Source organism: Baudoinia panamericana (assembly GCF_000338955.1).
Source record: "Baudoinia panamericana UAMH 10762 unplaced genomic scaffold BAUCOscaffold_14, whole genome shotgun sequence".
Classification (NCBI taxonomy): Eukaryota; Fungi; Ascomycota; class Dothideomycetes; order Mycosphaerellales; family Teratosphaeriaceae; genus Baudoinia; species Baudoinia panamericana.
This window is the reverse complement of record NW_006911270.1, coordinates 535,916-559,960: the sequence shown is the minus strand read 5'-3', so window position 1 is coordinate 559,960 and position 24,045 is coordinate 535,916. Positions and strand designations below refer to the sequence as shown.

Below are 24,045 nucleotides of genomic sequence, written 5' to 3'. Positions count from 1 at the left end.
TCGACTCCGCGCGTATGAACTATTTTCACGATTCGCACGTCAACACTGCGAGTCAGAACGTTAGCTTGTTCAAAGCAAGAGAATGCAAATTTCGACCCGAGACATCATCTCCAGCACATTGCTGCTCACAGAGTATCAGCCTCGCAGGAGTCTTCCTCTGCATCGTTACGCCTTCTACGGTCATTTCAGAAGGTCGAAGAGGCCGGACAAGGCTGCTCCAGGTCGTCCGCTGCCATGCCGAACGACATCTACAAATGGGAAGAGGGCGGTGGCTTAGGTGAGTACTGCCTGACCATTCTTCGCCACTGTCAGCTATTCCCCGCTTACCGATACTGCAGTACACCACTGCCCCATCTGCGAGACACCGCTTTCGCATGAAAAGTGCAGAAGCGTCTGCCTCGGGAACCACGTGGAGTGGTGCAGCCGATACCACACTCAGCTTTTCAGAAAGGGTGTGTTACTGCAGGCATCCTTGATGAATAGCATCCTGCTGACGTGACACAGGCTGGACAAGCCAGTGTGCACCATGCAAGCACAGCGAAGATCAGCATGACAGGCGGCATCGTCAAATTGCTGAGCTTCTACGGCAACTCAAGAATCTCCGCGACAAAGACGGGCCAAAGTCAACGACCTTGGTTGAGGTTACCGTGCCTAAGTTGCTCAGTGCGACTCCAAAACGGAAGAAGGATCGAAAGGCAGCTAAGAAGGCAGCCAAGGTGGCCAACAGGGCGAAGTTCATCACTCAAGCAGACATCGAGACCGTAGCGAAAGTGCTTCACCCTTGCGACCTCGATGAGGACGAGGCAACCGAAGAGAGGCAGTTGCTCGAAGACCCTGACATCAAGCTCAACCTTTACTTCCATAAAGGTACGAGCAACACCCGTGAGGTGCGCTACCGCCACCTCAGACCCCAGACAGGTGAAGTGGATGAACATGAGGTCAGCGAGCAGGACGTAGACGACCTATTGGCGGCACTGGGTGCTCCGTTGGCAAAGCTGGTCAGAAACGCTGAAGAACGCCGACTGATAGATGCTATCCGGAAGGCCGTGCAGGAGGACATGGTCAATGTAGCAAAAGAAAGCCAGCAGACCATGATTCGCAAAGCTGGCTTCTGGCGGTGGGCAAGCAGAAAGGCGTACAATCGCTTGATGGAGAACGGTCGACTGTGGGATCAGAGCTCTGATAGTGCACAAGAGCTGAATAGGAAGGACTCAGCCGGACCGAATGCAGAGGAAGCAGTGATCGAAGCGTCGTCAGCCACCATACCGTCATCTGGAAAAGCGAAGGACCTGGATCTTGTCGAGCCGAACACTCCGGTTGGCAAGGAGAAACAGCCAGCAACACCACGATCGCAATATATCAAGTCATTAGGAGACAAGACATCTGTCGGCGGTAAGGTGGCTGATGCCTGGACACAAGTTGGCAAGGTCAAGCGCATGGCCACCCCAACGGGTACCCTCAAGCTGTCAGGTAATGGAGGACTTGCTAAGCTGCAACTGACGCCGAAGGGCGCGTACGGCGCACTCATCTCGGATATGGGCAATGGCTGAGCATTGTAGAGCATGATGCTTGGTGGGTGTGGTAGGGATATGGAGGTAATCGCAGGTGACCGCGAACCTTTGGTCCTTGCAACAAGGATATTTCATGAGTCAGACGCGTTGGTAGCGCTGGCGGAAGTTGACCGACGGCACACATAGCGCCAACCGCGATGGTGTACTAGCTTGTTAGCACACGGCCAACCTGGTACCCATTTCTATCCTTCCTATCTCCCCTTGCGTCGAGCATTGTCTTGCTAGGATAGTACATGTGACCAAGGGGACTGCCTCCTGATCATGACTCGCGCAAACAGCAAAGCGGCGCCACCCGCTTGCTAGGGTCACCTCCGCGTCGAGCTCCATCTAGCACGCGTTCTGTGCCGAGTGGATCACAACCACATTCACTCACTTTCTATCTAACGACACAAGCCGTCCACCACGCTTTGCATACGGCACGCCTACCAAACACGATCGACAAGCTTATAACATACCTCGCCGCTACGTTCCGGGGAGCGTCACTCCATAGCCGAGACGAAGACCTAGCTTTAAGACTGGAACCAAACTTAGGATAGCACAAACGCATCACACTGTAGGCTCAGTCGGGCAGCGTGGGCGATGTTACCCTCAAAGCGCTTAAGATCACGGTAGAGGAGTCATGGAAGCGGCAGTGGAGGGAAGTCATGCTCTGACCAATGGCACGCCCTCATTGCCAGCACCAGCTGCGGTCGACCCGCAAGCTGTCGTCGCATATCTTTCAAGCGTACTAGAAGTCACACTTGGCGCCTCACAGGCAGATTTGGCGGGACCCGGTAGCTTGTTACATCCAGACTTCTTCCCGGAAACTGTCTCACGATGCCAACGATTTGCGCAGGAATCGCAGACGGCACTTTATGTCCTAAAGCAAACAAATTCCTCTCAACATATTGGACAGTTAAACAACGACGGTGTCCAGCTGCGCAATGTCTACACCTTGAGGTCGGAGGTGTCGTACTCACCACAGACAATCGGCTGCGTTGCACTTTTAAAGCGACCATTGCCTATCATTTCCGACGTGTCAATCAATCGCCAGATCTCCGTGATTAACATACCTTTTGCCACCTCGGCATCTCATACTGCTGTCACAACAGCACCCTACGAGAGTCTTCATGCTATTGTGCGTGGTGCGCTCACTCCGTTCTTTGAGGCCGCTGCTCGGACATCAGAGCCTGCAAATGAGAAGCTGAGACCAGACGCCGAAGCACGGACAGGTGTGTCTGGGGCGAGACGGAAGCTTGCAGATCTCGAGCTCAGCCTTCAGAATCTGCAGCAGAACATCGAGGTGGAAGCACCAAGGCTACAGATTCACGAAGCTGTCCAGGTGCAGCTTGCAGAGGCGGATGGAAACTGGCAGACAGCGGCAATGCGAATACCGGATGAGATTGCCTCTGACATCGTACTGCTCAATAAATTGCAAACTATGGCCAATGACTGGATAAAGCAAATTCGCGACTTCAGCCTAGTTGCGGATGAGCGGCCTGTCGGCAGCACCACCCAGGAGAAGAACTTCTGGCTAGCAATGGAGGGCGCCATAGATGGCATCGAAACGCAACTTGCGGGCGGTGGCGTTCAGCTTACCATGAAGATCCTCGAGAAGGCGAAAAGGCACGGTATCACAGCAAGCTTTTCGTCAGATACGAAGCTTCGCGAGACGAAAGACCGCGTGCAGAAGTACAACACGCTGTTCCACGGCTTCCCCATCGAGGATTTACTCTCTGCTACCTCCGTGGAGAAGCTACGAGATGCGTTGGACGATGTCTTCCAGCACTTCAACAAGAAACTTCGTGTGTGCCCATATCCCATCAGACGGGCACTGCCTCTGGTCGAAGCTATCTCCGCCGATCTAGACCTGCGAATTCACGACCTGCTGCACGGGCGGACGCTCATGCATCTGGGCATCGATGACTTCATGAGTACTATAGCTCAGGTTGAGGAGATCTGGGTCCTTTGGGACGATGACCTCAAAGACTTCACCAACGTAGCAAGAGAGGTCACCCGTAGGCGCAACGACAAATTCATCCCAATCAAGATCTCGAAGCGTCACGACAGAACGCAGGACCGTCTCGGTTACATCACGACCTTCCGCGACAACCACGATCAGCTGCAGCGGACCATTATCGACGTGCTAAGTCCGGAAGAGGATGTTAACGATCTGGGTACCGTCACAGCGCCGGCCCCGGACACGAACGGGGCGGGCGATGTCGATGCTGTGGAAGAAATTGCGCAGGCTTACCTTGCCGTCAGGGATGTTGATGTATTGGATACGTCGCAGGAAGGTGAGCGAATTTGGAACCAAGCTGAAGCAACGTACAACGAGCGCACAGCGAGAGTCGAAAACTCAATAATCGCTCGTTTACGAGACCGGCTAGCGGTAGCCAGGTCCGCCAATGAGATGTTTCGTGTATTTTCCAGGTTCAATGCCTTGTTTGTACGGCCGAAGATCCGTGGCGCCATCTCGGAGTATCAAGTCCAGCTCATTAGCAAGGTACGAGACGACATTGAGGCACTGCAGAAGCGTTTCACGCACCAGTACGGCCAATCAGAGGCACATGCCATGGCGCAGTTGCATGATCTGCCTCCGATATCTGGCGCAGTCGTTCGAGCAATGCAAATTGAGCGGCAACTGAATAATTATCTGAGCAAAGTCGGCGACATTCTAGGACCTAAATGGGAGCAGCATTTAGATGGACAGAAGCTGTTCGCGCTTGGCGAAGGCTTTAGGCGAAAGCTGGAAACTAAGCCCATTTTCGACGACTGGCTTCGTGACATCAGCAGACGTCACTTGTCAATATCTGGACGGCTTTTTGCTATCATTCAGAACCGGGCGTTGAACAATCGGCTGGAGATTCACGTCAACTTTGATTCTCAGGTGATCGCGCTGTTCAAGGAAGTCCGGAACTTGCTATGGCTCAACTTTCCTGTACCGCATGCGATCACCACGGTTTCCAAGGAGGCTCGCAGAGTCTATCCGGTCGCCGTGAGCCTGATGGAGAGCTTGAGCACATTCGCCCAGACCAATCGTGCCATTGACCAGATGCCAGATATCACCATTCTGCTCCACAGCTTCCGAAACGAGGTACATTCTTTGCTCGCCAAAGGCACGTCGGTGCGGTGGGATGCCTTTGTACTTGCATACGACGCCAGTCTCCGACAGTCAAGCGAAGAGGGCCAAGGCAGGTTGGTAAGCGATGATCGGCTGCATGCGCAGTTTGTTCGCAACCTTGGGCGATCCATATTCACTCTGCAGTCCAAGACCTCGACACTATACATGATACATACTTCTATTGAGGCAACGTTGCGCGAGCTGCAGACTTGTCTATTCGCTAGCGAGGCTCTGCGTGGCCATCTAGACAGCCTGCAACGAGCCATTGATCAGATGAACATAGAAGGCTATGCAAACATCACTTACTGGGTCAAAAGCACGAACGACAGAGTCATCGAAACACTCTGTATTCGTCTACGGCAGGCGTTAAAAGATTGGGCCGAGGCCTTCGAGAGTGCGGATTCTTCGGCCGAGACAGGGGACAGCCATCCTTACATCGCGACGTTCACGTACGACCTAGTTATGCACAATCAAGTGATTCAGCTCGAGCCACCACTGGAAGACGCAAGGGCAGGTTGGTTGGAGAACCTGAATGCCTGGCTTGGTGTGGTCTGCAATCTACCCCGAGTGCAAGCATCTCGGTTCGAAAATGCCTTGACCGCTGGCGGTACCGTGGCCTTCACGACCTATGGGGAGCTGCCGATGATGTGCATGGAAAGCCTTGCAGTGCTGTACGAGCAGATCGAAGCTAGAATGGGCGCTGCACAACAATACATCGACGAATGGCTGCAGTTTCAGGCTCTGTGGGATCTACAGATGGACCAGATACAGAATAATATTGGCGATGAGCTCGATTTGTGGCTACAACTCATATTAGAGATTCGCCATAAACGGGATACTTTCGACACTTCCGGCAGTAAGCGATCCTTTGACCACCTCATCATCAACTATGAGCAAGTGCAATCCAAAGTCAACGCCAAATATGATCAGTGGCAGCATGATTTACTTGCGCACTTCTCCGGTCTTTTTGCGACGAGAGTGGTTGACGTATTCGCTGGCTTACAGCATGCGCGCAAGGATCTGGAGAGCTCATCAATGCAGACGTCCTCTACAGCACAAGCTGTATCGTTCATAACAGTCGTTCAGACCTGCAAGCGGCAGACGAAGCTGTGGGAGCCCGAGATGGAAACTTTCCGCCAAGGTCAGCAGACCTTGTCCCGACTGCGATATCAGTATCCCAAGGACTGGCTCTACGTCGAGCAGGTGGACCATGAGTGGACGGCGCTGGTCGAAGTATTGGAACGGAAGAGCAAGCTCATTGCTGATCAGACAGACGCTCTGCGTGCCAAGATCATTGCAGAAGACAGTGTGGTCTTAGGGCGGATAACAGAAGCCACCGAGCGCTGGAGTGAAGAGCGTCCAGTCTCTGGCAATATTCCACCAGCCGAAGCTGTGGCAAGCCTGAACCGCTTCGATGGCGAGCTAAGCGCATTACGCGAGCAGGCGGAGATGGTGGCGAAAGCTAAAGAAGCACTGGAGCTCCCTACCAGTGTTGATAATAATTTGCCTACGGTTCTTGAAGAAGTGCAAGACTTCAAGTCTGTATGGGCTAATCTGTCCATTATCTGGAGTCAACTGAACGATCTGCGGGATCAGCCTTGGAACAGCATTCAACCGCGCAAACTGAGGCAATCGCTCGACAACCTTGTCAAGACTATGAAAGACATGCCGAGCCGCATGCGTCAGTACGCTGCCTTCGAACACGTGCAGTCTGTTCTGCGGCAGCTGCTCAAAGTCAATCCGCTGTTGACGGAACTGCGGTCGGACGCTGTGCGAGAGAGGCACTGGACGAAGATCTTCAAGAGTCTGCACCCGTCGAAGAGATACTCTGCAATCTCCATGGCGCTCGGCGATGTCTGGGATCTGCAGCTTGTGCCGAGCGAGACGGTCATTCGCGAAGTTATCGTCCAGGCGCAGGGTGAGATGGCGCTGGAAGAGTTCGTCCGCACCGTGCGTGAACATTGGCAGAACTACGCGCTCGATCTGGTAAACTACCAGAACAAGTGTCGCCTCATTCGTGGTTGGGATGATCTGTTTGCGAAGTGCAGCGACCATTTGAACTCTCTTCAGGCCATGCGACACTCGCCGTATCACAAAGAGTTTGAGGAGGAAGCATCTGCGTGGGAAGACCGACTTAACCGCGTGCACGTACTGTTCGATGTTTGGATCGATGTGCAGCGCCAATGGGTTTACCTCGAAGGGGTGTTTACTGGCAACGCCGATATAAGGCATCTCCTACCGGTCGAGTCTTCACGGTTCGCGAACATCAACAGCGAATTCATGAACGTTTTGAAGAAGGTGTATCGCAATCCATTGGTTTTGGAGGTGCTTAACATACCCGACGTACAGCGTTCGCTTGAGCGGCTTGCGGATCTCCTTAATAAGATACAAAAGGCCCTAGGTGAATATCTTGAGAAGGAGCGTCTAGCATTTCCGCGCTTCTACTTCGTTGGCGATGAGGACCTCCTCGAAATCATTGGCAACAGCAATGACACACTGAGGATAGCCAAACATCTACGGAAGATGTTCGCGGGCATCTCCGGGCTAGTACTAGACGAAAACTCGAATATAGGTGGCGTAACATCCAGAGAGGGGGAGCAGATGATGCTGAAGACAACCATCTCTCTGACTGTGATGCCGAAAGTGAATGACTGGCTCAAGGCCTTAGAAAGCGGCATGCGGGAGACGCTCTCTGATCTGCTTGTAGAAGGTATCACTACATTCGCAAGACTAGAGTTGGAAGATGCCGCAGCCTTCGAGATTTTCATCTCCGACTTTCCTGCTCAGATCGTCGTGCTGGCAATGCAGGCGTGCTGGACCTCGCAAGTCACAGCGGCTTTGTCAAAAGGACCATCAAGTCTGCAAGAATCCCACAGCGCCCTGGAAAGTCGCCTGGCATACCTTGCCTCTACAGTGCTCCACGAGCACGAGTCAGTGTATCGCAGAAAGTGCGAGCATGTGATCACAGAGCTTGTTCATCAACGAGACGTCGTCGAGCGGCTGATCGCTGGGGGAGCAGATTCTCCGGATCATTACCTTTGGTTACTGCAGATGCGATACGACTACGAAGCGAGCGCTCCGCTCTTGGAGAGAATGCAAATAAGGGTTGCTAACGCGACCCTTGCGTACGGGTTCGAATACCTAGGCGTCCCCGAGCGGTTGGTGCGTACGCCACTTACGGACCGCTGCTTCCTCACCTTGAGTCAAGCACTCTGTCAGCGCCTAGGCGGTTCTCCGTACGGCCCGGCCGGCACCGGCAAGACTGAGTCGGTAAAAGCGCTGGGTGTGCAGCTCGGTCGCTTCACGCTGGTTTTCAATTGCGACGATACCTTCGACTTCCAGGCCATGGGTCGCATATTCCTCGGCATCTCGCAAGTGGGTGCCTGGGGCTGCTTCGACGAGTTCAACCGCCTTGAGGAACGCATTTTGTCCGCCGTATCACAGCAGATTCAAAACATACAGGTTGGACTGAGGAAGAGAGCGCAGGATCAGGACGCTCAGATCGAGCTCATTGGCCGGCAACTTAAAGTACATCCGCTCACTGGCATGTTCATTACGATGAATCCCGGCTATGCTGGACGCTCGAACCTCCCGGATAATCTCAAAAAGTTGTTCCGGAGTGTAGCCATGTCAAATCCAGACAAGGAAATCATCGCCGAAGTCATGCTGTTCTCACAGGGCTTTGCTGAGGCGAAAACACTGTCGAAGCAGACCGTTCCTTTTTTCGACAAGTGTAGCGCGCGACTGTCGAAGCAGCCACACTACGACTTTGGCTTGCGTGCCTTGAAGAGCGTGCTCGTGAGCTCAGGCAGTCTCAAGAGGTTACGGCTGACTGCAGCCAATGAACAGGCCGCCAACTTCGAGCCACAAATCATCCTCCAGAGCATCCGAGAGACAATAGCCCCCAAACTCGTGCAGGCCGATGCAAGCAGGATGGAGGAGATCGAAGCCGAAAGCTTTCCGGGTATTCAATACGTCTCTGCGCCCCTAGAGAACCTCAGGGCAGCTCTTTACGACGTCGTCAGGGAGCGTAAACTCGTGGCCACGAATGCCTGGCTCAATAAAGTGCTACAGCTGTACCAAATTCAGAATCTACATCATGGCGTTATGATGGTGGGTAGTTCTGGCACAGGCAAGTCCACCGCTTGGCAAGTCTTGCTTGCTGCATTACATCTGGTAGACGGGATCGAGGGTATCTGCCACGTCATCGATCCAAAAGTCATGAGCAAGGAAAGCCTCTACGGTAGCCTGGACAGTACTACACGTGAATGGACAGACGGCCTGTTCACTAGCATCCTCCGGAAAGTGGTTGATAATCTGCGTGGAGAGGACAGCAAGCGGCACTGGATCATATTCGACGGCGATGTCGACCCCGTTTGGGTGGAGAACTTGAACAGCGTCCTAGATGACAATAAGCTCTTGACACTGCCGAACGGTGAGCGTTTAGGTCTTCCGGCAAATGTTCGAATCATGTTTGAAGTGGAGACACTGCGATATGCTACGCTCGCTACTGTCAGCCGATGCGGCATGGTGTGGTTCAGTGATGACACTGTCGAGCTCAATGTCATGTTAGACGGATACCTGGAGCAACTACGTACCACCTCTTTCGACGACCTGGAAGAGGATGCGGCCTTGACCACTTCCGCAGAAGCCAAGGCGTCACTGCTCTCCTTGATGGCGGACGTACTCCAACAAAGACTCACGACTAACGACTTCATGCGCAAAGCCTTAGATCGCTGCAGACCGTGCCATCACATCATGCAGTTTGCAGAGATACGCGCTCTGGGAACTCTCTTCTCCCTGCTACGGAAGGCCTGCCGTTCGGTTTTCGAATACAACTTGCTTCATGCGGACTTCCCTCTCAACGATGAACAGATAGATGCTTACCTCTCGAAGAGAATTCTTCTGGCCACGGCTTGGTCCTTTACGGGCGACTGTCCGCTGGCTGAGCGAAAGACCTTTGGCGACTATCTCGCCGGCTTAATAACCTTCGACCTGCCGCACCTATCCGATCAGCTGTCTCTCATCGATTATGACATTTCTCTGCCTGATGCGACTTGGACTTCGTGGCAGAGCCACGTGCCTGCAGTCGACATTAGCACTCACTCAGTCACACAAACTGATCTGGTAATACCCACGATCGATACAATGCGGCACGAAGACGTTCTGTATGCCTTCTTAGCCGAGCACAAGCCTCTTCTTCTGTGCGGTCCACCTGGCTCAGGCAAGACAATGACACTCTTCAGCGCGCTAAGGAAGCTTCCAAACATGGAGGTGGTCGGACTGAACTTCTCAAGCGCCACTACCCCAGATCTCCTGGTTAAGACGCTGGAACAGTACTGCGATTATCGCAAGAACCTCAGCGGTGTCACGATGGCGCCGAGACAGATCGGTCGTTGGCTTGTACTTTTCTGCGACGAGATCAACCTCCCAGCGCCCGATAAGTATGGCACACAGCGCGTGATCTCATTCTTGAGACAATTGATTGAACATCGCGGATTCTGGAGGACGTCGACGAAGAACTGGGTCAGTCTCGAGCGCATTCAATTCGTCGGGGCATGCAACCCGCCAACAGACGCCGGTCGCACTCCGCTAGGCTTACGATTTCTGCGCCACGCACCGCTCATTATGGTTGACTATCCCGGCGAGCTGTCATTGACCCAGATCTACGGCACCTTCAACAACGCTGTGCTCAAAGTAATTCCAAATCTACGAGGCTACGCCGATGCCCTTACCCAAGCCATGATACAAGTCTACATGCAGTCTCAGAGACGTTTCACCCCTAACATACAACCTCATTATGTCTACTCACCGCGTGAACTGACACGGTGGACGCGCGCGATTTACGAGGCCATTAGGCCGCTCGAAACACTCTCACTCGAGGGACTTGTCCGCATCTGGGCACATGAGGCGCTCAGACTCTTTGGCGATAGACTGGTCACCGACGAAGAGAGGCAATGGACCGACGCCACGGTCGAACGCGTCGCACTTGAATGCTTCCCCAACGTTGATCAAGGAGCTGCCCTAGAGCGACCAATTCTCTTCTCAAACTGGTTGTCGAAGAACTATGTGCCTGTCGCTCGAGAGCAGCTTCGCGATTTCGTCAAAGCGCGCTTGCGAACCTTCTGTGAGGAGGAGCTTGATGTACCGCTCATCCTCTTTAACGATGTTCTGGAGCACGTCCTGCGAATTGACCGAGTATTCCGACAACCGCAAGGTCACTTGATTCTGATCGGCATCAGCGGCAGCGGGAAGACCACGCTCTCCCGCTTCGTTGCATGGATGAATGGGCTTTCGGTATTCCAGATTAAGGTCCACGGCAAGTACTCTCCTGAAGACTTTGACGATGATCTGCGCACAGTCTTGCGAAGGTGTGGCTGCAGAGGCGAGAGAGTTTGTTTCATCTTGGATGAGTCTAATGTCCTCGATTCCGGCTTTCTCGAGCGCATGAACACTTTACTTGCGAATGGAGAAGTACCTGGCTTGTTCGAAGGTGACGAGTACGCGACACTCATGACCGCTTGCAAAGAAGGCGCGCAACGTCAAGGCCTTCTGCTGGACTCACAGGAAGAGCTGTACAAATGGTTCACTCAGCAGATCGTGCGTAACTTGCATGTCGTCTTCACAATGAACCCGCCGTCCGAGGGACTGTCTTCGAAGGCCGCCACTAGCCCAGCACTCTTCAATCGCTGTGTGCTTAATTGGTTTGGGGACTGGTCGGATCAGGCTCTGTACCAGGTCGCCTACGAGCTGACGCAGTCCGTCGATATTGACAATGCCGGCTTCCAAGCACCGGACAGCTTGCCGGTTGAGTTTGATCAGCTCGAGTTACCGCTGTCACATCGCAACGCAGTGGTCAACTCAATGATACATGTGCATCACTCCGTGCGCACTTTCAACGAGCGCTTGTGGCGGCAGCAAAGCCGCAAAACCTATCTGACGCCTAGGCAGTTCCTGGACTTTGTCGCCCAGTTTGTGAAGCTGTATAACGAGAAGCGTGAGGATCTCGAGGACCAGCAGAGACATTTAAACGTAGGCCTGGACAAGCTGCGTGACACAGTGGACAAAGTTTCCGAGCTCAGAAAGAGCCTAGCAGGAAAGAAGTCGGAACTCGAACAGAAAAACCAGGAGGCTGGTGACAAGCTACAGCGAATGGTCGCTGATCAGCGTGAAGCCGAGCAACGCCGAGCGGCATCTTTGGAGATCCAATCTGCGCTCGAAAGGCAGGAGCGACAAGTTGCTGAGCGCAGAAAGATTGTGCTAAGTGATCTAGCGAAAGCCGAGCCTGCTGTGCTCGAGGCGCAGCGTAGCGTCAGCAACATCAAGCGCCAGCAATTGACGGAGGTTCGATCAATGTCCAATCCGCCAGCTGGAGTCAAGCTTGCTTTGGAGGCAGTCTGCACGCTACTGGGTCATCGCGCAGTGGACTGGAAGAGCATTGTCAGCATAGTTCGCCGCGACGACTTTATAGCCAGCATCGTGAACTACGACAACGAGCATCAGATGACTCCGCAGCACCGCGTGAAAATGAGGAGCGAGTATCTCTCGAAGGAAGACTTTACGTTTGAGAGGGTGAACCGCGCCAGCAAGGCCTGTGGGCCTCTGGTGCAATGGGTGGAGGCGCAGGTGAACTACTCTGAGATCTTGGATCGAGTAGGCCCTTTGCGAGAAGAGGTAGATCGTCTGGAAGAAGCCGCTTTGCAAACCAAGGCGGAGGCGAAGATGATCGAGAATACCCTTGCCGACCTTGAGAACAGCATTGCAACGTACAAGACCGAGTACGCTGCGCTCATCAGCCAAACTGAAGCCATCAAGGCCGAGATGATAAGGGTGCAATCGAAGGTTGAGAGAAGCGTGCGGCTGCTCAACAGTCTTTCATCGGAGCGCAGTCGCTGGGAGGCGAGCAGCACGACGTTTGAAACGCAGATGACCACAATTATTGGTGACATCCTGCTTTCTGCAGCATTTCTAGCTTACAGCGGACTTTTTGATCAACAGTACCGCCGAGCTATGCTCGAAGACTGGTCGCTCCATCTCTCGGCGTCTGGCGTTGCTCACAAGAGTCATGACGCAGTCTCGGAGTACCTCTCCACTGCGGATGAACGCCATCAGTGGCATGAGCACGGTTTACCTGAGGATGAGCTGTGCACAGAGAATGCTATCATGCTGAAAAGGTTCAACCGCTACCCACTGATCATCGATCCATCCGGGCGCCTCATGCAATTCCTGCAAAGCGAGCACCGAGACCGCAGGCTCGTTGTCACCAGTTTCCTGGACAGCTCGTTTGTGAAGCAGCTGGAGACCGCTCTGAGATTCGGTAATCCCATCATCATACAAGACGCCGAGCACATGGACCCGATACTGAATCACATTCTCAACAAGGAGTACCAGCGTACTGGTGGTCGTATATTGATACAGTTGGGGAAACAGGCGATTGACTTTTCGCCTGCTTTCAAGCTCTACCTCTCGACCAAGGATCCGTCGGCTCACTTTCCGCCTGATGTGTCAAGCCGTACCACTTTTGTGAACTTCACGGTGACGCAGAGCAGCTTGAAGACCCAGACGCTCAATGAGATCTTGAGATCGGAACGACCTGATGTAGATGAGCGCCGTTCCAACCTGGTAAAGATGCAAGGCGAGTTTACCCAGCGATTGCGCCGTCTTGAGCGTATGCTCCTTCAAGCTCTGAACGAGTCTCGCGGTAACATCTTGGATGATGAGAACGTCATCCAAACACTTGAGACTCTGAAGACCGAGGCCGCTGAGATTACCACCAAGGCAGCTGAGACTGAAGGCGTCATGACTGAAGTCAACACCATAATGAGCGCTTATGCAATCATTGCGCAGTCCTCTTCTGCCATCTTCGCCATCTTGGAGCAGCTGTACCATGTGCACCACTTCTACCAGTTCTCTCTGCAATACTTTATCAACATCTTCGAAGCGGTACTGCGAGCGGCACGCGAGTGGCCTGAGCGAGATCCTGCGAAGCGCACAGACAGAATGATCCACGACCTCTTCCGCATGACCTACCAGGAAACATCGATTTCGCTTTTGCAAAGGGACCGCGTGACGTTTGCTGTCCTGCTTGCACAAGCAGCGCCGTTTCCTTTCGACAAGAGTCTCCTTGACACATTGCTCGACGATAGCCTTGAAGGCAATGATCTTAACTCAACACCCAATAAGAGATCAGAAGCTGTAGCCACAGCAACCCGCATCATTGCTTTGCAGGCTGTGGTAGGAGCTATGGATGAAGCTAGCTTGACCGCTTTCATAACGTCTAATCTTCCTGAGGACTGCACGCCACGAGTCGGAGACGAGTCGAACGACAAAGCGTTGAAGGACTTGCTACTGATCAAGCTACTGCGGGTGGACCGCCTGATTCCGGCCACCGAACGATTCATCAACGCCTTGTTCGGACAAGCCTTTCTCGAGGTGACGGAGGATCTGGGCCGCATAGCTAAAGAAACATTGGCAAGCTCGCCAATAGCGTTATGCTCCAGTCCTGGCTTCGATGCCAGTTACAAAGTCGAACAGCTTGTTGAACGCTCGGGAGCAAAATGTACTAGCGTGGCGATGGGTTCTAACGAGAGTGTTGCCAGTGCCGACTCGGCCCTTGCGGTCGCCGCCGCGAATGGCTCATGGGTGCTGGTCAAGAACGTACATTTGGCGCCCGACTGGCTGCAAAACTTGGTCAAACGCATCGACTCGTTGAAGCCAAATGACGACTTTCGCTTGTTCCTCTCGATGGAGACCAGCCCAAAGATACCTTCTAGCCTCATCCGGGCCTCTCGAGTGCTGATGTACGAGCAGCCTGCTGGGATCCGCGCAAATATGCGTGACACCCTGTCATCTCTACCAGATCAGGCGGTGCAGCAGCCGGTGGAGAAGGCTCGTGTGCACTTCCTGCTATCATACCTGCACGCTGTCGTGCAAGAACGTCTACGCTACGCCCCAAGGCTCGGTTGGAAGGGTTTCTGGGAATTCAACGACGCGGATTATGACTGCTCAGCCTTCATTATACAGTGGTGGATGGACAAAGTCGCCCACGGCAGGTCCAACGTGGCGCCGCGAGGCATACCATGGAAGATGCTGCGTGTGCTTGTCGCACTGATGTACGGTGGGAAGGTTGATGATGCTGAGGACATGAGCCAGCTGCAAATGCTGGCTGACCGGACAATGACAGCTGAAGCATTCGAGGAAGGATTCAATCTGGTTGGGGAAGTGGCAGGTGATGCCTCGATTGGCGTACCCTTGCCATCTGGCACAACGAAGAAAGACTTCTTGCAGTGGGTGAAGGAGTTGCCGGAGCGCGAACCACCGACGTACCTAGGATTACCAGCCAATGCGGAGAAGTTGTTGCTTATCGCGCACGCAGAGGAAATGCTACGGAATCTGAAGACGGTGATGAATGTGCTGGACGAGGGCGAGCACGTCATGATGGAAGCGGAAGGCGCGCCGTAGATGGACCACGTCCCGATTATCATGCATTGTGCGGAGTTGCATTGCGCAAAGTTTATAGGTGGCTAGAGCGCCAGGTGCCACCAAAGTTTTATGGGAGGTGTGTTGCGGATACGGGGCATTTGGGAAGCTCGCCTTGTCTTGCATTTCAGCGACTATACCCCCATTGCGTAGATTGAGTTTCGGGAACACGGCGCGATGCATGTGTTGTAGCTCTCAATACATGAAATATCTCTTCATCCACGGCCGTCACCTCAAAGTATATGGAACAGCAGCCTGCGCTTTCCACGACTCGAGTGTGCTAACAATGCTCTCGCTCCCATAACACCGGACCATGCATGTTTTCGCCTCCCACCTCAACGTCCCATCTCAACGCCGAGCGTAACCCGGCCAGAGATAGTTGCGCATTTCACGCAAAAATACCTCCGTCCAATGCAAATGCTTGATCATGGTTGGCATGCTCTGATGGCTTGACCTGCTCATCATGCCATGTCAACGATCGACATCCTGAAACGAGCGACCGCACGTACGCAGAAGATGCGTTTCGGCAACCTCAGAGAATCTTGCAATTACTCCTCTTCTTTTTCTTGGCGGGCATTACGCTGCCATTACCGCCTTGTATACCGGCACCCTTGCATACGGGTGCTGCCTCCGCCATCTGCTCGTCCTGGCCGCGAACGGCAATATCAATCGCCGTCTCGAAAATCTCGTGTACACCACTCATCTCCTTGGACGAGCATTCCATGTAGAGCGCGCTCATCTTCTTCGCGACGCTTTTGCCTTGCTCTTGGGTGACTGGTGTAAGCCCTTGGGTCCGAAGCAGCTCGATGCAGTTACGCTTTTGTCGGAGATCGGACTTGAGGCCGCACAGGATGATCGGTGTGGTCGGGCAGAAATGGAGGACTTCAGGGTACCACTGCCGTGACTGTTAGGGCGATGGACGGATAATGTATTGTGTGAAGGAGAGTACCTTGTCGAGCACGTTCTCAAGAGAGTTGGGACAGTCAATGGCGAAGCAAACGAACAAGAGGTCCGTCTCCGGATACGACAGCGGCCTTAACCGATCATACTCCTCTTGTCCTGCTGTGTCCCATAGCGCGAGCTCGACCCCCTTTCCTGATCGCTTATGCTCAACCGTTGTGATGTAGTTCTCAAAGACTGTAGGTACGTATTTCTTGACGCCTGTCAGCATCCGCAATCCGATGAGTTTCAATCGAGTCGACTTGCCTCCGGGAAGTAGCCTTGCGAGTACGAGATCAACAAGCATGTCTTGCCACACCCTCCATCACCGACCACGACGAACTTCTTGCTGTACTCGGGCGGTGCCGTGATGTTTGTCCTTGCCGATGAAGTGGTGTTTACTGTGCCATCGCTGCCTCGCGTAGACCGACGGTAGCTGTCGTTGCGCGTAAGGAAGGATTTCGAGCTGTTCTTGCGCCGTAGATGTTCGAGATTCTGCACTGCTGAGACGGACATTGTCGTCGTATGTAGTTGTAGCTATGCTCTGGAATGATGGGTGAGATCGGTCGCTGGGTCGCAGATGGAATGGGTCCAAGCCTTGCGCGTGCGATTGAAGGGTCTTCATGGCGTCGTTCTATGTTTGCATCTGCAAGCAGGATGCGGGGCGTTGTCATGGACGACAACAACCGTGTGTGACGCAAGTTCATTTGAGGCTTTGGTACATGGCCCCTTTTCGTTCTGAATACAGTTTCTTGAACCAGGCACATCCGCTCATGAGGCCATGGTTATACAGGACATCTCGTATCCTCGTTCGCAGGCTCTGCTTGTTATTGAAGCGGAACACGTGATGCCAAGGCTATGAGATGCTAGAGGGGAAAGGCGCGCCCCGATGCGGGAAGAAACATGTGTATCCGCAAGCGAGGACCCTCAATGGCCCCGAGAGCGGCTGTGATTGACTTTGATTGTTGCTCGCAAAGTCTCTCTGGTAACTGCGATCCATGGACTATCAAGTCCCACTGAGCTTGTGTTGACGTGCAAACCGATGATGAAGACGGCATCGTCGGTGCGTTTCCATTGGCCGCCGTAACCTCGTGCTAGGCCTCGTGGGAAATCCATGCTCGGCAGATAGATAGATGCACAGGAACCCTACCACGCCTTCGGTCTACATGTCAGAATTACAGCGGCCCGAACGACGTGCAGCGCTCCGCAGGAAATCACCATCTCCATTCCCGGATGCTGGTCTGCGCGGACATGGCCACTATGAGCGACGACTTCCGGTATGGCGCTTCCGGTTGCGCAACCAGCTTATACCCATCGTACGGTGGGAGACACCTTACCTGGCACGCATGCAGAAAGCGTGTCGCAGACCATGGCTCGATACTTACTTCGCGTTCACTGCCAATCTGGGAACGCACACTTTCTTCATGACAGCATTACCGATCTGTTTCTGGTGTGGTTACACTGACATAGGTATCGCGATGGTACATATGCTCGCCATGGGAGTCTATCTGAGTGGGTTTGTGAAAGATCTAGCCTGTCTACCCAGGCCTTTATCGCCACCATTGCACCGGATTACCATGTCTGGTTCAGCGGCACTGGAGTACGGTTTCCCTTCCACCCACACGACCAATGCGGTCTCGGTGGCTCTCTTTTGCTTGTACCAGCTGCATCTCGTACGGGAGAACTACAGCGGTGTAGCTTATAATGTCCTGCGTGCCAGCTTGTATTGCTACGCAACATCTATCACATTCGGGCGGATGTACTGCGGCATGCACGGCTTTTTCGACGTCATTTTCGGAGCCGGTTTGGGTGCAACCATTGCATGGGTCCGGATCGCTTACGGTGCTATGTTTGACAGTTGGGTTCTGGCAGATGGCTGGATGCGGCCGGCGATTGTTGTTGCATTACTTACGCTTGCAATTCGCGTGCATCCCGAGCCGGCGGACAACTGCCCATGCTTTGATGACAGTGTGTCCTTCGTCGGTGTGGTCATGGGCATTGAGCTTGGCATCTGGCATTACGCGCAACGTGCCGCGGGCTCGGCCATGTCAGCACCGTCGCCGGGTAGTTTGTATCCAACTGCAAGCTCGGACCCAGTGAAAGCGACCGCTCGCATTGTTGGTGGCATCCTCGTAATCTTCCTTTGGCGGGCGGTGATGAAGCCGACATTGCTCAGAGTACTACCTCCGATCTTCCGCTTTGTCGCTCATGGAGGCCTAAGCATACCGCGCAGATACTTCCTGCAGGCGAGGGAGTACAGAAATGTGCCGCCACTGCGGAAGGATGACAACGTCATTCCACCGGCGATGGACATTCCAGCTTTGGTCTCGAGCCTTCGAAACCCGCGAAAGCGAAGGGTTTCAGTCGGTCCGCAGTCGGAAGCCGATGCGCGAGAGTACATTGCGAACCGTATGCAAAGGCGCCAAAAGCGCCGCAACAGCCGCGGCTCGACCGGGGCTGCCTCGACCAAACATGTAACGATCAGCACCCTCCCACCCGCCACTTCCGACAGTGAGCGCCAGATGGACGCGCTAGCGGCGTCAAAGCTACCTGAGTCACCAGTCTCAACGAGCAGCAGTCCAGGCGAGCGCAGAAGCAGCCGGCCATTCTTACAAGTAGCAACAGGCGACCCGAATTTGCTTACGCCTCCAGCCAGCGATGCCGGCGCCTCGAGCGATAGCGGCAAGGAAGACGAGAAGAACGATCGCGAGATGTTCTCTGCCCTCGAGAAGCCAAGAATACGGTACGACGTCGAAGTCATAACGAAATTGGTGGTCTACGCTGGCATCGCATGGTTGGCCGTCGAAGGCAACCCTCTATGGTTTGAAGCGGTGGGTATCATCTGAAAGTCCACTCAACCTCTCAGTCCTCCTCGTCCTCCATACCCATATCCTCCATTTCATCGATGAGCTGCTCCATGGGAATCTCCAGCCCATCATCATCCTCGCCATCCGTCTCCATGTCACCCGCATCCGCCACAGCATCCGGCTGCAAAGCATCGCGATTGCGATACATCTTTAAGCCCTCCCTCAATTCCGGATCCGCCTCGAGATCCTGCAAGAACTGCTCATAGTCCACTTCCTCGCGATCGGCATCCTGCTTCCGCGGCTTCATCTCGCTCTCCTCCTTCGCCATGCGCCTCAGCTTCCAGTTGCGAGCCTTGGTTTTCCGGCGAGCGGTGTAGTGCTTCTTCACGAGTATCACGTCTGGGATGGTAGAAGAGTACTGCTTCGACTCTTGGATGGCTTCAAAGTTGTCGTTGTTGAACTGCGTGCCGGTGAGATGGTAACCCATCACGCTGTCTCCGGCATGAAGAACACCGCCAAGATGCGTGCGGACTAGGTAGGTCGTGTCGTTGACTCCTAGGTCGGACGCGCGAGCAATGGTGGCCTCGGCGAGGAGGAATCGGCCTTTTTGCGGACCGATAGGTTCGATATCCATCACTACAAACTCAACAAGGTCCTTAACGTCGGCTAAAGGCGCGAATGGCGTGCGCCAGTAGATGGGTGTGCTGAGGTCGGAGACCTGTAATGTATTGGGATCAAGGAGGTTGACCGCTGTGCCGATACGGTAACAGAGAGTCAGAGGTGAAATGTTACCAATTTGTTTCGCGAGCTTAACAGGAAGAGCCACAAGGTCATCCTTGCAGACTGGCACCAGCTCGCAAGAGTAGGTGAATTTGTACGATCTGGAGGATGTATGAATGTCCATAGATATCAGCTCCTGGCTTTTCTTCGTTCGTACGGGAGACACTGAGGTTAAGAAGTCGACAAACTTTTCCGCATGGTTTCGTTGCGAGAAGTAGAAATCAATGCCGTTATGCACTTCTTTGATGTTAATGGTGTCCTTGTGCGCACCGTGCTTGAGAATGAGTTGTTCGAGATACAAGAAGGTCCGCTTGTGAGGCACCTTTTGCCGCACCTGCACCACCGCTCGCCACGTATTGTGGGTGTATGATTTGGCGCAGTCGGGACACTGCTTGAATTGCTGCACAAACTCCACATCGAAGGTTTGCTGCAGTATCGTGCCCTGGAATGCTTCTTGCTGGACCGTGATCTTCAACTTTATCCTCCTCGAATGCGGCTCAGTCCAGATGAAGGAAGCATCGACGATGCGGCTTTTGCTAAGTCCGCGCAGCTTTCTTAAACATAATGCGAGCAGTTCTCGCGACTCCGGTGCTGCGACCACCCACTGACTGGGCGGAGAAAGCCAGCGATCGCAATCTCGGCACATCAACAGGATACCCTCCTTCTCGATGCCGCGGGTGATGTCGACGGTGAGCTTGAGGCAGTCGCTACATAGTGCGCCGGCGGACTGGGTGCCATCTATGGGTGCGCCACAGTTGTAGCACAGGATCGTTGCGGCGGTGGTGGGACGGATGGCGGAGAGTGGGACGCTGCCCGCTGAGTCGACGTCCATTGACATGGCTGGTTAGTGGATGGGGTGTGTCAGTGTTGAGTTGACTGCGGCCTTGCGAACCAAAGAGGGTGATCGTGCGGACAACGACAGAAAGTTCTAACTCTCAAGTGCTTTGGTGATCACACCGCGGAGCCACTTCCGGTGGCGCTTATCGATATGGACGGGACGAGTTACATTAGCTTCCGGCCTTGTAGCCTAAGGCTGACAGCGACAACCACTCCATATGTGAACGATACATGTATGGTCGTCACCGATACACTCATCACAGTCCGGCATTTCGAGCAGAATTCTGTAACATTCATCCTGAGTCCAAGTAGTCGTAGCCAATCCATACCGCCATGATCATCTCTAGTGGCGTGTTCAACGTGTCCCCCAAAACAGCATTATGGCCTCTTACGCCCCTTGCCTCATGATCAGCGTGCAATGACCGTGAAACTCTTGTCTGAAGCGCCCTTGGGTCATGACCGAAATTCAAGTTATCGAGCGGCAGCGAGGACCGATCTGGACCGAGGTCGAGCGTAAGGCTGCGGCTGACACCCTCTGCACGCCCATCAAGCCTTGGCAGACCCGTATCCTCCTACGAAACCTGGATCAGGCAATGCTCCGCTCCACGCAGAGCTTCACATTGCAGATCTCGTTACTGCAGAAGGTCTGGTTCTTCATGAAGCGCAATGACAGATATCCTATGAAGCCATCTCATATACATGCGCTAGTCCGGTGTTCGAGGATTCTCTCACCTGCAACGGTGTTCCTCGTTGTGTGACCAACAGCCTCTCTCAGGCGCTCCTGTATTTTCGAATGCAGGATGAAGAGCGCTTCCTGTGGGCAGACGCACCGTGCATTAACCAACTTGATGACGGGGAAGCATCAACTCAGGTCCGAGAAATGCTTACCATATATCGCAAGGCCCGGAAGGTACTTGTATGACTTGGACCCGCTGGTTTGCATACAAAGTTAGTGTTACAGGGGTGGAGGCACCGGAGAAAGAGGACGATGCCGAAGGCAGTGGTGAGGGTGGACGTGAACTTAGGGCTTGTCGTAGCCAAGACTGTGAGGATGATGATCGACTATGTGAACAAAGTCGCAAATTCGAACGACCAGGATGGAAAACATGGAGACCAAGATGACAGTCACGATGTTATGCCGAAAAAGATCAAGAAGGCCTTGACTATCACGATGAAGGTAATAGACAAAGGACAGTGAGGACTCTGAGGATTTTGAAGTGGAAAGTCGCATTCTAGACGATACGTATAGTGACTTCCCAGCACTCCCGACGTCTTAAATCCGAGACCCTGTCGCCGCTGAAGGCGTGCGAGACCTGTGCGGGCGGCAGTGGTACTATCGGGTCTGGCTTCAACAAGAGGTCTTCGTCGTAAGAGATTACGAGTTCTACTACAGCGAATACGTGTTCAAGCCTCAGCCATTGATCATGCCATCGAGCTACTGGACACCAGTCCGTCCCCAAGCGACTCCACGGATATCGAGCCTTCTCGAGCTCGGAGAAGACCGAAAATCCAGCGAGGCAACCCCTCTCAGCTTGACAGCATTGGAGACCGGCAGCAGCATGGCCATCGTGACCATCGTCCATCAGAGGATGTCATACACAAGCCGGAAAATCGTCCAGTTGACTGCATGTGCATGCGAGACCGCGCTCCACTCACTCAGCCAAACATCGAGTGTGTCCTGAGCGGCGCCGTGGACGTCGAAGCTACGGGCGTCCGGGATCGGATATACGCTCTTCTAGCATTGAGTAACGCGCCCATTGCAACAAATCTGTCACCTAAAGCATCTGGAACACAGCCGCATGTCGCGGTGCTAATCGACTATTCCCGCTCAGCATCCCAGGTTTTCCAGGATGTTACGAAATACATCATGAACCGTAATCGAAATCTCGAGCTACTGATCTTCCACGTCGCCACTCCTTCCGATCGCAACGATCTAAGACTCTCGTCTTGGACGCCAGACTGGCGCCACTTCTCGTACCATCTGGAGTCTAGGGCGCTCCGGACGCTCGTGCGCGTCTCGAGCGGTGGTCAGGAGCTCAAAGAAGATCACCTAAAATGGCAAAGTGTGCGTCCGACCATGTGCTGGGACTGAGGGGTTGCGTTGTTGGCGACGTCACCGTCGCCGGGCCTTGTGAAGCCCCATGAAAAGACACAATCTACCAGGATATCATAGGTCTCCCATGTAACGATGTCGAAGTGAGATCCACCAACGCAGAAATAGTAGAAGCGTCCGTTTCAGGCGCTGTGCCACTTGGCGGCATCGTAGTGCGTGTCATGGGATTGATCTACCCCATCGCATTAAGACCCGCAGTGGCACACCAAAGGATGAAGTCCAGTGATGTGAAGGTCAATATGCTTGATGCGGCAAGCGGAGACTGGTTCACATACATTGGCATAGTATCAACCGAGCCAGACAACGAGGAGAGTACGTTGGGTTGTAACACCATGCTTGTGGCAAGTGCACCGGATGCGGACATCGGATACCTGTTCGGTGATTGGGGGCAGTGGCAAATTGGTTTGAGGCCCGATCCTGGTAGTTTGGTGCGCGACATGAGGTGGAAGCGAGAAGTAAATCTACGCAGGTCTTTCGTAATATGATCTTGCTTCAGATTATGCTTTAATGCATCAGTCAACGCTATTTTAAAAACCCAAGCTCATGGGATCATGCTGGATGTTTGCCTGTCAATCAATTCGGCATATTGGCAACTGTAAGCATGAATATTTCCACCACCGGCTCCGGAATGTTACAGAATGGGCGATAAAAACTCCCAGGGAACCTTTCCCAGCAAACATGGCGATTACGGGTTTGAGTCTACGCCTGCCCGGACATTTGGAGCGGGTTTTTTGCCAAATCCTTAGGATTAGGTGGCCGCTGAAGTTGCTGCATGAGATTTATAATGCCAGTAGAGCCGTGGTTGAAGCTGTTGAAATGAGCATCAGCAAGCATTCGGTAATCATTTCAGCAATGGAATCAACTCACATCTCAATGACCGACAGCGCCAACACTCCCTTCACAAGCCCATTGCCGACTCGATCATTATCATTGTCTTCTCCACCGTTTCCATTATTCCCACCCCGCGCCCCTCCGTTGCCGGAATTGCTGATACGTCCAGTAATGCCCGCAGTCGCAACGAACAAGATCACGAATGTGAAGTCGATGGCCACAATCAGGAAGACAAGTCCGGCGATCGTGGCGATGCGCCTCCTGTTGCCCTTCTCTTCACGCCGTTTCCAGGCCCATTGAGCGGCAGCTAGGACGGCCCATATAGTGCCCGCGACTACGATACCGAGCACAGCACGTAGTTGGGAGCCTGTAGAGTTGCCGAGGCGGGAGAGGTAGACGGCCCGCATGATGAGAGCAATGAGGGCGGAGAGAAACTGGATGGAGCGGAAGGTGATCTCGAGCCATGGTGGGAATGTGACTTTGGGGAGAGAAGGCATAGCGGTATTTGTTGGTTCGTATTGTGGGCAATGAACAAGGCAGCGAGAGATGGAAGAAGCGCAATTTACCTACTGTTTATGTCGTCCT

The 24,045-nt window shown here is 53.6% G+C and overlaps 8 protein-coding genes across 8 annotated transcripts; 6 read left to right on the top strand and 2 right to left on the bottom strand.

Annotated features, from left to right (window-relative positions):
- Nucleotides 1-234: 234 nt before the first annotated feature.
- BAUCODRAFT_134565 (uncharacterized protein) lies at nucleotides 235-1,759 on the top strand (the record flags this gene model as incomplete). Its single annotated transcript, XM_007683024.1, has 3 exons — nucleotides 235-277; nucleotides 339-452; nucleotides 505-1,759. The coding sequence occupies 3 exons, from the start codon at nucleotides 235-237 to the stop codon at nucleotides 1,548-1,550; spliced, it is 1,203 nt and encodes a 400-aa protein (XP_007681214.1). The 3' UTR covers nucleotides 1,551-1,759.
- A 431-nt stretch (nucleotides 1,760-2,190) lies between these two features.
- BAUCODRAFT_126763 (uncharacterized protein) lies at nucleotides 2,191-15,135 on the top strand (the record flags this gene model as incomplete). Its single annotated transcript, XM_007683023.1, has 2 exons — nucleotides 2,191-2,427; nucleotides 2,467-15,135. 2 exons carry the CDS (start codon nucleotides 2,191-2,193, stop codon nucleotides 15,133-15,135), a joined length of 12,906 nt encoding a protein of 4,301 aa, XP_007681213.1.
- Nucleotides 15,136-15,685: 550 nt separating this feature from the next.
- Nucleotides 15,686-16,608, bottom strand: BAUCODRAFT_126762 (uncharacterized protein; the record flags this gene model as incomplete). Its single annotated transcript, XM_007683022.1, has 3 exons — nucleotides 15,686-16,048; nucleotides 16,103-16,306; nucleotides 16,360-16,608. 3 exons carry the CDS (start codon nucleotides 16,606-16,608, stop codon nucleotides 15,686-15,688), a joined length of 816 nt encoding a protein of 271 aa, XP_007681212.1.
- Nucleotides 16,609-17,258: 650 nt separating this feature from the next.
- BAUCODRAFT_126761 (uncharacterized protein) lies at nucleotides 17,259-18,938 on the top strand (the record flags this gene model as incomplete). Its single annotated transcript, XM_007683021.1, has 3 exons — nucleotides 17,259-18,566; nucleotides 18,628-18,631; nucleotides 18,745-18,938. The coding sequence occupies 3 exons, from the start codon at nucleotides 17,259-17,261 to the stop codon at nucleotides 18,936-18,938; spliced, it is 1,506 nt and encodes a 501-aa protein (XP_007681211.1).
- BAUCODRAFT_304165 (uncharacterized protein) lies at nucleotides 18,905-20,607 on the bottom strand. Its single transcript, XM_007683020.1, has one exon. The coding sequence runs from the start codon at nucleotides 20,515-20,517 to the stop codon at nucleotides 18,955-18,957; it is 1,563 nt and encodes a 520-aa protein (XP_007681210.1). The 5' UTR covers nucleotides 20,518-20,607; the 3' UTR covers nucleotides 18,905-18,954.
- Nucleotides 20,608-21,195: 588 nt separating this feature from the next.
- BAUCODRAFT_79709 (uncharacterized protein) lies at nucleotides 21,196-21,438 on the top strand (the record flags this gene model as incomplete). Its single annotated transcript, XM_007682886.1, has 1 exon — nucleotides 21,196-21,438. A coding segment is annotated over one exon (243 nt), but the record flags the coding sequence as incomplete, so codon positions are not given.
- A 491-nt stretch (nucleotides 21,439-21,929) lies between these two features.
- Nucleotides 21,930-22,890, top strand: BAUCODRAFT_304131 (uncharacterized protein). Its single transcript, XM_007683019.1, has one exon. The coding sequence runs from the start codon at nucleotides 22,144-22,146 to the stop codon at nucleotides 22,606-22,608; it is 465 nt and encodes a 154-aa protein (XP_007681209.1). The 5' UTR covers nucleotides 21,930-22,143; the 3' UTR covers nucleotides 22,609-22,890.
- On the top strand, nucleotides 22,891-24,017 carry BAUCODRAFT_304132 (uncharacterized protein). Its single transcript, XM_007683018.1, has one exon. It carries the CDS (start codon nucleotides 23,173-23,175, stop codon nucleotides 23,758-23,760), a length of 588 nt encoding a protein of 195 aa, XP_007681208.1. The 5' UTR covers nucleotides 22,891-23,172; the 3' UTR covers nucleotides 23,761-24,017.
- The last annotated feature ends 28 nt before the right edge of the window (nucleotides 24,018-24,045 follow it).

Bases quoted from the DNA above. Each gene is read 5' to 3' on its own strand.
- BAUCODRAFT_304132 (XM_007683018.1), top strand. From the start codon at position 23,173: ATGGGATCATGCTGGATGTTTGCCTGTCAATCAATTCGGCATATTGGC.
- BAUCODRAFT_304165 (XM_007683020.1), bottom strand. From the start codon at position 20,517: ATGTCAATGGACGTCGACTCAGCGGGCAGCGTCCCACTCTCCGCCATC.
- BAUCODRAFT_304131 (XM_007683019.1), top strand. From the start codon at position 22,144: ATGTGCATGCGAGACCGCGCTCCACTCACTCAGCCAAACATCGAGTGT.